We start from the raw sequence: 12,763 nt of genomic DNA, 5'->3' as shown, positions 1-12,763 counted from the left end.
TTATTTTAATGAAACCTGAGAGGTTTCTGTCCCTTTCCCTGTCCCTTGAAATTCCATTTCACATAACTTTGACGCTTCATGAAGACGTCGAAAAAGAAATCCATATGAATTGATTGGTTTAATCAGAGTCTTTCAGAGAAAGGAAACACAATTGCTTTAAATGATAAACAGATTTAATTTAGGCATTTATTCAGATATAAATATCGATCACTGCACATAGAGCACAACTAATATGGCAAATAAAAGCTCAAATGTGTTTGCATGACGAGTGAGAGAACTACTGAGGCAGGCGCAGTTCTACTAAGCACCCCCAAACAAAAGCAAAAGCACCCTCAGATAAAATTATTAATAGGGTATTAATTTTCACCATCAATAAACACACAGACAGCTGCACGCACATACACAAATTTGCAAAATTAATGCATGAACATGATCTTTCAAATTATGATATTATTTTCATCATGCTTTCATGCATGCAGGGTGAACCAACTCCAGGGTAAGGCTAAACGCAGCCAAATCTATTAAATACAAACATCATAAACTTGTCTTTTTAGGCAAGAACCAGACATGGGTGTCATGTAAAATATGTTTAATGGGACTGAATTTGTATTTAATGTGGTTACCATTTAATTAAAACATTAGAAATTGATAATGTTTCCTTCCTACGGTTATTCAAACGGCAAAAAAATATTTACAGAAATGACATTATCACTAACTTTGATCTATTGCTCTCTCAAAAAACAAAACTATTGTTATAATCACTGAAGCTGTCTACACTGCGAAATGAATCCCTTACTTACATGGTATCTGCCCTTTGTTGTTTATGATGAGAGAATTTGCGAATTCAGTCAGAGAACGCGCACGCATTCAACAAAGCTGATGAGTTTCAGTTTTCACACTCATCTGAACGCCTCTGATTGGCTACTGCATTCCTAAGCTCAACAGAATCGTGTGGGATTGGTTATAATGCGCAACACTGTAAAAGTGCCTAAAATGAACACTTTTTTTTCATTTACACTTTGTTAGCAACAGACATAATAGATTTCATTTGTTTGTGCAGGGGCATTTTTGTCCAATTTAGAGCCTATTGTGTCTATATTATCTTCTTGTTTATTCATACGCAGTATAAAATCATTACATCTGCATTGCATTTTGCTGATATTTGGGAGAAAACCAGCACTCTTCGTGTGATATTGCTAAACTATATGGTATATAAAAGAAGAAAAAATCACACAGGGGAGGAGAACTTTACCCCCATATCTTGCTATCATGCAGCAAAACATGCAGTCTAAAATGCACATACAGTAGTCTAACCTATCACAGTGTGAGTGGCATTTATTTATTTTTTTTGGTTTTTGCAAAGTGATGGACATACTCTATTACTTTAGATTGCACATCGTTTAAATTAAGCCCTATTTGGTGATACCATTTTCATACAGTTGAAAATTAGGATTAATATTATTTGTGAGCACCCTCATAATTTTCAGAAGCACCCTCAGTGATTTGGTTCTGAAACCGGGCCTGTACTGAGGTTTGTTCTCGTTTCTCACACGAGCACATTTGAGACTCTTGGGTATAGAATGACATGAGGGTGAATAACTAAAGAAAGAATTTTCATTTTTGGGTTAACTATCTTTTTAATAATAGACAACATTCAGAGACGTTTGAGTAAATACTATGAAGAAGAATTGTTGTTGTAAGTGATACAGTACATACATACTGCACCAGCATCATATAGCAGAATCAGTAAAGTACTATAAAATACTGCTTCTGCTTATATATATTTATATACATTAGAATGAATCGGTTGAATCTCAATGACTCACTCATTAACAGTGACTTGCTGCCAACTACTGGCGGTTTTAATTTCACATTTCAAGTATATTTTCATGTTTCAAAGTGCTCATATTAAGGATTTTTGAAAATGACCTTTCATGCAGTGTGTAACACAGCTCTAAGTGAATAAAAAAACATCAGGCAAAGTTTTAAATCTGAAAGTGCACCGTGTGTAAAGTTATTGTCTCTCAAAAGAAAGAGTCGACTCAGAATCACTGAAGTGAGTCGGTTTTAAAACGAATCCCAAGCCGCTTTCATGTTGACGTCAACATGAAACATTAGCATATTGCCTGCACACTTGTTGGTCTTTTCCCATTGGTCTCAATGAAAATGCAAATTCAATCTGTGCCACTAGGTGCTGCTTTTGGAGCTTAAAATAGCTGTTTCCCCGGTAACGCTGTACACAAAGCAACACTGCGCTCACAAATGCAGGCATGATGAAATGAAAATGAGACCAATTAGACCAATCACTGCAGATTAGCGTCACACAAATAAGGGGTTCGGAAAAAATGAATCATTGAGTGAACCGTTAGGGAGTCGTTGAGCAAATAAGGTAAAAAATAAATGCATAATATAAGACAATGAAAGTGTTTTTTGTCAACCTGTTGTTGGGGACTCCCAAAACCAAAATATGAACCTTTCATTACCCATAATAAGGGCACTTTAAATAAATTTAAAATATCAATATTCAACGTTTTATGTTTAAAACAAAACATTATTTATGCATTTGTAACTGCAGGTTAAATACATCCATGTCCCCTCTGAGCTACATTAAATATCTGTGTAAATACATCTAAATACATGCTGCTTCACATGCAGATTCCATATTTGTTTGAAATGCTTTCTTATGTCGGAATGAAAGAGTCATACCCAAAGACAGAAAATGGAAGAAAGAGTTAAAACTGAACACAATCTTGCTGCTCAAATTGTGTATAGAACCATGTTTAATATTTTTTTACTCCTTTTCTATTTTGCATTTACTTGTACTTTTACTTGTAATACTTAAGAAAGATTAATATTAAAAAAAACTTCATACTTAAATAGAGTAGGCATCACATACTTTAAAACTTTTACTCAAGTAATATTCTATACAGTGAATTTAACTTCTATCAAAGTCATTTTCTAGTAAGATATCTATACTTTTACTTAAGTCTGGCGGTCAGGTACTTTATACACCACTAACAGTACTTCAACATAAACCAAAAAAACAAACAACAAAAACCAAAATAAAAAATAATAAAAAAAAAAATAAGAACAACACAATAACTTGCAACCATGCATTAATTTAAGTTGTGGTAATGCATCTCCTGAATATTCTTAAGAGTGTGTCTTTCTCATGTTCTCTCTCTCTACTTGAGTGTAGCGTTTGCACTCAGTGCTGGCATTAGTATCTCAGCGCCAGCTGGTGTGTGTGGGTTTGATTCCCTGTGTGGAGCTTTTGTGTTAAAGGAACATCATGTGTGACATCAGCACAGTAAAAGCACAGCCCTGATGAAACCTGTTCTGACTGCACCTGAGCCTGCGGGCGGAGGAGTCACAATCTGACCACCGCAGCACACTGATACAGGAAATTTTTGCGATTTTCTGCCATCTCAAATTTCAGGTTGTGGTTTCCTGGCTACAGAACTAGCGGTCATCAACCCCACCTTGAGCAATTAAAATTGTACTGGTGTAAAGGTGCACTAAGTAGTTTTTTGTCTGTTTCACTGTAATAAAATCCAACATAATGTTCTTCTAACAAATTTAAAAACGTTTCATGAACAAAACTGCCTTAGTAGGAGGAGTCACTTTATTTATTTATTTATTTATTTTTTGGGTGTACTTAACAATAATACTCTTAAACATGTTGCTAATAAAAAGTTGTTTTATTCACTTTACTTAGATGCTCAAGTATTTGTTCTTTCCAAATGTTGTCCAAAATTAAGTCATCTGAACAAAGAATTTTATGTTTAAAAAAGTAAGTTATTTAATTGTTTTTTAGAAGTACATTTCAAGTTCTATTTTTTTTTACAGTAAAACAAACAAAAACAACTTAGTGCACCTTAAAGTAAAAACCAATACAATGTTTTTACTTGTGCAAAGTATAAATACAAAATAATTCTGAGAATTTCTGAAAAATGTCACAAATGTGAGATAAAAAAATTGCAGTTACCTTTTTTATTTTGTGGCAAAACAAACAAACAAACAAACAAACAAACAAACAAACAAACAAACTGGATATGTTAACCCAGAATTCCAAGAGAAAAAAAAGTCAAAATTGTGAGGAAAAAAGTCTGAACTGTAACAAGTTGCAAATACCTTTTAAAATATATTTTTTAAATTCAGTAGCAGAAATGGGCTTCCATAGTTAGCCGTCAGAATCCATATGTTGATCTCACCATGTTTGAGATTTGTGCGTTGAGGTAAATGTTTAAACTATGGTGTTTAATATATTTATTTATCAAGGTAATATGTTTGCCTCAAGTTTTATGAATATTGTCCATGTCATATAGTGGGCTTTGAAAATAAATCGTAATGACGAAAGAATGCAGTTTGTAGCTGCTTGCATTGATAAATGCTAAACAATATTTATTTTTCCACAACAAAAAAACTTACATACAAAATTGATATGATGTTGACATGATATGATGTTCATATCATGCCCATATGATGTTAACTGTAATAGGTTGGATTTTTTTTACAGTAAAAAAACTGACAGCTATCATTGAGGCGGCATGATGTTTCTGTTTAGTAGCTTTGCCAAAATAAATACAGGTTGAAATACTGCATGCATTCTAGCCAAACAGAACTGAGTCTAAATTGAGCTGCATTTCCCAAACTAAATGTATAATTTTAACTGGTTGAATTCTAGTAAAATGCTCCAGACCTTACAAAAATGAACATTCCTGGTGTTGAATTTCCATAAAATTAGCACTGCGCAGATAATCAGACAGGTAGCGTTTCATCCCCAAGGAGTAGAAATGCTAGCGTGATCATGGCATAATGTTATGCACAGTGAGATGGGTGCAGATCCGTCATTTACATGAGAGAAGAAACTTGTCATTAAAGTAAAGTGAGGTATAAAATCTGTCATTAGACTCTAATTATCCCATCCTACAGTTAGTGCAGCTAAATGTATTCTCCCAGTTCAGAGAATTACTGCATATATTATTCAGCCACAGCCACCATCATACCACATTATCACCCCAATCAAGAGCACATTTATCAGCGGGAGGCTGAACACAATATAAATGCCACCGGACTTCCACACTGTAACACACACAATGTTAATCACATGTATGGACATACGCGTGTAGATGAGAGCGTGTGGTACGTGAGAGAGACTCACTGTAGGGCAGCCGCCGTCGTGCTGGTCCTCCAGGAATCCAATTCTGCAGAGCGCCTTATCGTTCTTCAGCCAGTACTCCGACGAATCCAGAACACTGTTACTGCACAAAACCTGACACAAACACACACTTCTTTCAGACTGACGCATAACATTTAAAAAAAAAAACATTACATTTTGAACTCGTGGACAATGGTTACATCTGTATCGGGTGAACCTCTCAAATATCTTTTTAAGGTGCTGTAGGTGACTTTTCTTAATACTGCACATAAATTATGAGAAGTTGCCATGTGTGATCAGATTTCATCAAGAAAGGTCTACAGAACCTTTTAGATTTCTGACATGCCTTGTGCATCTATATGTATATGCTTTTTGGATTGAATTGAAATGAAAAGTCGTATTTAGCTGGAAAGTTTATAACTATGGAGTAGTGCCATTTAAATGTCAAATAGTCTTAAATGTCTGGAATCAATAAATTTTTTTAATTTAATTTTTCATTATTCATTAATTAATAATAAATTATTTTTAATGTAAAATCATTTAAATTATAAATTAAACTTTTCAAATTGACAAATGTGCAGAGATATTTAAAACTTTTAATTCATGTTTAAAAAGTCAGTTAAATGTAATAAAAAATAACACTCTTATAACTTAATTTTAACTTTTACATCTTAAAATCCATTTGTCAGTTGTGTTTAGGGATTGGCGATACCAAGCTTTTTAAATTTGATACAATATTGAAAGTTTTTTTTTTTTTTTTTTTTTTTTTACATTTTAACAATCCAAATACCAATATTATTTTTTAAATGGGTTTGTGATTTTACAAAATAATGTTAATTCTATAAAGCAGATCACATCCACATGACATACTGGCCATTAATAACAAATTTATTACAAATGAAAATACAAGCAAAATTAAAAATGTCTTAAAAACAGATTTTTTAAAAAAATAATTAAAAACAGGTGCATAATAATAATAATAATAAAACAATTTATCATAATTATGAATCAAATAAAATACAGACAATAGAAAATATGAACATTTGAACTTTCTTAAATTTTTCTCAGTCTCCTCCACTTCATTATTATTCAACTCTTCAGGCTTCCTGACAGAATTCTCTTCCATTTATCTGCAAATTTTAGTGTTTCAGTTACATTATCTGCACATCTCAATTTCATTTTTAAACATTAACTTATTTGGATTTTTCCATTTTAAATGATTGAATTATTCATTTCCTAATTTTATTTTAAACAGCACTCCCAGTCCTCCATTTAAATCCGTAGGCACAATGTTAATGTGTTAGTTTGAGTAAGCAGCTCTTCGCCGATGAGACTCTGGGACTCTTCAGGACACATTAGCATTTACACTCCAAATGTGAAGTGGCCACGTGTATCACCTCTGAATGTGCTTTGACTTTCTTAAAATCATTTATACCTGTATTTAGCACTTATTACTGATCAGTTCGCCCAAGATAAATGATAATACTAGGATTACTATGAGGCCATTCTGTCCAAATGACCCAAAAACTAAACTACATCTAATTACTAGTATAGAATACAGTGCATATAAGCTGAATTGCTGCAGCATATGATCACAAATGTAATTTCTTAATTGTCTCTCACTCTCAGCATACTAACTTATCAGGGCAAGCAAGCCATGACTGTGGTGATTAGCAAGTTGTTATCATCATTTACATATGAATATTTAATATATACTTCTGGCAATCATGCTGTCACTAGAGTGTAACATACCAACTTCACAGCCAAGTAACCATGTCAGTAATGGACTATTATATATTATTAATGAAAAGTTGAGTGTGTGGCCTATCAGTGAACCCTGGTGAACATGTAATATTTCATTACGTGAACGTATATGTGTAGACCATGTGCTCAACTTATGCTTATTTCATTCAAGCACAGACAGATACAAACCGAAAATGTTTGCTAAAAATATAAACCCTCTAATTGAATTAGCACTACTACTGGTACGTGAGACACCCCTAAAACAAACACAAACCCTCTTCTGTTAGCACGTAACCTTCAGTTTGTTTCATTATCACTGTGGCTGTAAGCATTGATTATCTCAGTGTGTATTTAAAAGTGTGTGTGTGCACGTCTACTTCGTTTAATTAGAGTTTGTGGGTGTTTGTGTGTGTGCTTTTCTGTGTGCGTGCACATGTGTGTATTTTCTCTGCCCTTGCTGTGTGTGCCATCTGTACCGACTGTTTTCCTGGCAGAGTCCACCATATGACAGGGTTGCTGGGACAGTTGCGTCACGGTTCACTGTGGTTAAACTACTGACAGAGCTAATATGCCATTACAGGAATGGGTAACCTTCGGCAGATGGGTAATCATTAGCACACAAGGGATAACCGCGAGAGAGATGAATATGTATTTATTTTATTTGGTAGTTTCATTTAGAAATGAAGTTAATCACATTACCGAATGAAATGACCTCTCTCAGTAATCCTTCCTCGGAATTACACAGCCTGTTTTATTTAGAATGAGAAGCTAAATGTTTTTTTCAGTATTGGGTTTACCAATAAGTTTTTACATTTATTTAAGAAGAACACTTTAAAGTAGCAACATCAGATCAGGCATAGCCCAAAACAAAGCGAAAGAAAATTTTTTTATTTATTATTTGCATTATTTAAAAGTAGCAATTATTTAACAACAACAACAACAACTATTATTATTATTATTAGTACTAGTAGTAGTAGCACATAAAAATAATATAATAATAATATAACAAATCATGCAATTATTTATTATTAAAATAAAATCATTAATACAGTACATTATATAATATAACATTACATTATATTAACATTATATAATATAACAATAATTATAATTAATATTATTAAATGCATATTATAATGCATAGATTTTAAATCTATCTAGCTACCTTTCTATTTTTAATTTATACATTTACTTTAATAATAATAATAATTATTATTATTATTAAAGGTCATGTTGTTACTGTTACTACTAATATAAAATATATGTAATAACAACAACAATAATAAAAACATATATAATGTTATCTTTTATATTGTTTTAATTATAACAAATGTAAACATATAATAATATTATTTAATGATTGTTATTGTTAAATATTAATGCATATTACTGGTTTAGTTTTTTTTTAATGTATGTATTAATTTGTCTATTTACTTATTTGTGTCCAAAAGCAGAAAAAAAAAAAATCAGTATCAGTAAAAATATAACACTGCATCTAGATGTTATGGCACAGTGATTAAAAAAACACACATTCACACACACAAAAAAAGCAGGAAAACATTTAGAAAAAAGTCACCTCGTACCAGTCCGTTTGTGGACCCCTGGGCTATTCCCATCATTAATGACCCATCCACCTCAATCTCACAACAGCTCCTATGAGAGCTACAAAACTGATTAGTACAGTGTCACGCTATTGTAACTTCCTCTTCCCCTGATCCAGCATCTGCTCCCACAGGGGTCGCTTTCCTTTAACACCAATCCACTAATAAAGCGCTTGGCTGAATGAGACAAAAGTTAAAAGAGCTAGAAGACAAGGGAGATGTTGGACTAATCATGCTGCTTGCTCTATCACACTCCCGGTTTCTCTCAGTCTCTCTCTCTGTCCTTTCTCTCGCTCCCACTGGCAGAGCATCAGCTAATGTAACCTGACTTGTAGTGCAGCTGCCTACAGAGTAAAAAGTGCTGATGTTCACAGTCTCTGTTCCCTGGACAGGTGGGAGCAGTCAGCCAATCAGTACGGCTTCATGTTAATCACACTGTGATTGGAGCATGAGATTCTCGCTAGTGCTCAACCACAAGAGCTCACATGGTGAACATGGTGCCTGGCGCCAGAAACCTACTGCACACGAACTAAATAACTTTCATGTAGCTGGAAGCATTTGCGCTCATGGTTTCAACACACACACCTTCCTGCAGGCGGAGACAGAGGACCCAAGGGTGCTCTCAGATTTGACTTCCTGTGTGTCCGCGGTCTCAGAACCCTCAAACATGGCAGATGATTGGAAATTACTGTGGAAAAAGAGAGAGACAACAACTGAATCCACCATCAATTCAACAGAGTGCATTAGTGTCTCTCCACTTTTTCAGCTGGATTGATTCCAGAAGCATTTTTTCATTATTTCTTCCATCAGGATTAAACAAAAAAGTCTTTGTTAAAGCATTATAAGTCATGAACCAAGCCAACCAGCTATGAGGTAATTCACAAAATCACTGGCTCTTACTTGAAGCAAGAAAGTATTGTAAAAGTAAATTGAAAATTGGAAAAAGACTTAATGAGGGGAGGAACTACAATCCCATTGAGCCAATGACAATCAAACGATGAAGAAATATTAAATATTAAACATTATTCTTTTGAAATTGATGATTATATCTACAGAAACAATATATTTTAAGTTTATTATAAAATACACACAAATTTAAGTATTTTACTTTTTAAGTATTTTTAGCGAATCTTTAAATGGTGGAATTTTCTGTACAGTATCACCGCTTTTAAAGCGAAAGTTCACCCAAAAATGAAAATGATCATCATTTAATCACCTTCAGGTCATTCCAAACCTGTAAGAGTTTCTTTCTTCTGCTGAACACACACACAAAATTAAAAAGAAGATATTTTGATGAATTTTGGTAGCCAAACAGTTGACAGTAGCCACTGACTTCCATGGCATTTTTTTCATACTATGAAAGTCAATGGCTACCGTCAACTATTTGGTTACCAAAATGATTTAATATATATTTCTTTTGTGTTCAACAGAAGAGAAACACACACAGGTTTGAAACAACATGAGGGTAATTAAATGATGACAGAACTTTCATTTTCTGGTCAACTTTAAACAATTATTTTCAAAAGAAGTTGAAATAATATGAATGGATGGCTTCAACAAAAGCATATACCATTGTTAACCAACCTCAAAACACAAAGTAGGTCTGTCTTTAATTAAAAGTTTTACAAAGTAAGTTATTGTTAAAGGGTTACTCCACCCCAAAAAGAAAATTTTGTCATTAATCACTTACCCCCATGTCGTTGGAACACAATTTTTTGGATGAAATCCGAGAGATATGTCTCTCCATATCACCGTATGCTGTGTATGCTCTTCTGTATCAGCCGCGCCACGCGGATGTGCTGTTTCTATGTGTATTTAGCTTTGATTTGAAAGAAAACAGTGCATCCTTGTGGCGCGGATGATACAGAAGATCATACTCAGCATACGGTGATATGGAGAGACACAGAGGAGACTGTTGACAAAGGAATTATTGAATAAAGTTATTGTTTTTGTTTTCTGTTTTTCTTCGCTTACAAAAAGTGTTCCCGTTGCTTCATATAACCCAGATTGCACGTCTGATGACAGATGGAGTATTCTGACAATGACTTTCATGCCTTTCCTGGAACTTGACACTGTTATTTAATTCTAAGTCAAAGGCACACGCTTTCCCCATCCAAAACAAAAAAAACTTAAATCATAATAAGAACAAAAACTTTACGGATTTGGAACAACATGGAGGTAAGGGGTAAGTGATTAATGACAAAATTTTCATTTTGGGGTGGAGTATCCCTTTAAAAATTCCCTACAGACAAAAATAATGTTTTCACTTCCGGAACCCGACTGTTGCACTCTATAACAAAAATTCTTATTTGCTTCTTACTGAGAAAAAATTAGGAATGAAGAAGTGCTAGAATGGGTTAGCAATTATTAGAAGTTGGAAGTCTGGATGCCTGAATAAAATGAATCAAATGACATTTGTAGATAAAGACACAGTGAAAGTAAGGAAAAGAAAATAACATGGACTGTTTAATTAAATCGGTCAGGATTATTTGACTACTGGGGATACATTAAGCAAGGATGAAACACCACGGCCAATACTCTGAGGTGACAGAAATACAACATTATGCAGATCATACAGTGTGCAGTGATGTTCTTCTGCTCCAGAGCATTTCTTTCTGAGCTCCATATTCTCCCTGAACACAGACAAATTAACCTCTTTTGTTTATATTATAAATGAACCAGGATTTTATTCATACATTTTCTCTGCAGAGTGTGTGTGTGCTCTCCATTTTCATGGCAGCAGCAGTTGGTCCCTGGTCAGCGTTAATTGTGGGATCACAACTGAATTGCATGTGAAAGCAATTTAGAGGGATAGTTTACTCAGAAATATAGATTCTGTCATCATTTACTCTCATACTGTTCCAAACTCATGCCATTTTATTTTCTATCAGTTGTGAAACGCTAAATGAGATTTTGGCCTGCTCCTTTCCTTTTAAATGGACGGAGATTAACACTGTCAACCTCACAAAGAGCAAAAATCACTAGAAAAGGATCATTAAATGAGCTGCTAATTAAATTAAATCATCATAAAATGTGATCAATCAAATCAACATTTGCGACATTTGGAAGCAACATAATTTAAGACTACAGGAATACAGTTTTACTACATAAAAGCATCTAAAAGTTCTGATACTTCTGTCATACACTTTCTTGAAAACTTTCCTCCTAAGATTTATTTTTGTGTGTTTCGCAGAGGGGTCAAAATGACATGACAGTAAATGATGAACTGATGTCAGTGTGAACTAAATGTGAGTCAAAATGTGAGCTATTCTTTATTATCTTCAATCAGAGATTTCAAAAGTCCATCTAGTGCCTTCTGTAATGGACTGTAAAACACATTAGCGATGGTCAACTAACTACAAAATCAATTAGTTGGTGGTTTATCTGAATGATACCTGATTTTCAGGGAGTGTATAGACTTGTTCTTGCATTCAAAAATAATTTAGAGAGCAACAGAATGGAAGAGACATGTTTTTCCATGTCTGGACTACTTTTAAGGGATTTAAAACACAACACTCATGGCAGAATGCTGAAAAACAGCTTGAGACGTGACGCATGTGATATGACATCCGTCTGAATGTGCACGGTTGTAACATTTCAGAGAGGGTTACATACCGTGCAAACTGTCTAACAGCTGAAACACAGCATGCTGTGAGCAAGCTAAAAATGTCCAAATAAGAGAAAAAAAAAATCAGAAACAGTTACTAGTCGACTATTGTGACGTACATGTTTTTGTTCCTCTTTTTATTTCTCTCACTTATCGGATTGTGTACTGGCACTGCTGGGCTTTCCTCGAGGTCATAAAGGTTAGATAGCAAATGACATAAGCTTTCCATCCAGGAAGGCAAACACTTGAGCATCTGAAGGCTTAACTGCTTCATTCTAAAGTGTTGTCTTGGGATGTCAGCCTATGTTCATCCAAAATGTCTATGAATACCTTTCGGCCTCAATCAAGGATTACCCGAGAGCCTTGAGGGATCTTTTAGCACTAAACACTCAAAAGAGCTGCAACTTCAAGCAACTGTGCTGCCGTAATGTGTAGTTTGGCTGATGAAAATAAGAGAAACATACTTCAGATCCCTTCCATCGAAACTTTGGCAGATCAAAAGCCAGGGCTGCCATGTTAATGACAAAACACTGCTCTTTCGTAGTTATTCTTAGTTAATTATGGTCAATAATTGTTCGGTTTTGGCTATGTGACTCAAACATTGTGTTTGACTTCCATGAAAAGCAATTTGTCTGTTATCGATTTTTCTTT

At 34.1% G+C, this 12,763-nt stretch overlaps 1 protein-coding gene across 3 annotated transcripts in view; it reads right to left on the bottom strand.

Moving 5' to 3' along the window:
- The window catches only part of LOC109109287 (A-kinase anchor protein SPHKAP), a 118,845-nt gene that overhangs the window by 34,173 nt on the left and 71,909 nt on the right, over nucleotides 1-12,763 (bottom strand). For all 3 annotated transcript variants that reach the window (XM_042774826.1, XM_042774825.1, XM_042774827.1), the window contains exons 3-4: nucleotides 9,091-9,193; nucleotides 5,165-5,275 (exon numbers count right to left, since the gene is read on the bottom strand). In XM_042774826.1, coding sequence (XP_042630760.1) covers nucleotides 5,165-5,275; nucleotides 9,091-9,193 — 214 coding nt within the window. The remainder of the gene's footprint in view (nucleotides 1-5,164; nucleotides 5,276-9,090; nucleotides 9,194-12,763) is intronic.

This window comes from Cyprinus carpio, chromosome A18 (assembly GCF_018340385.1).
Source record: "Cyprinus carpio isolate SPL01 chromosome A18, ASM1834038v1, whole genome shotgun sequence".
NCBI lineage: Eukaryota > Metazoa > Chordata > Actinopteri > Cypriniformes > Cyprinidae > Cyprinus > Cyprinus carpio.
This window is presented reverse-complemented; position numbering and strand designations above follow the sequence as displayed.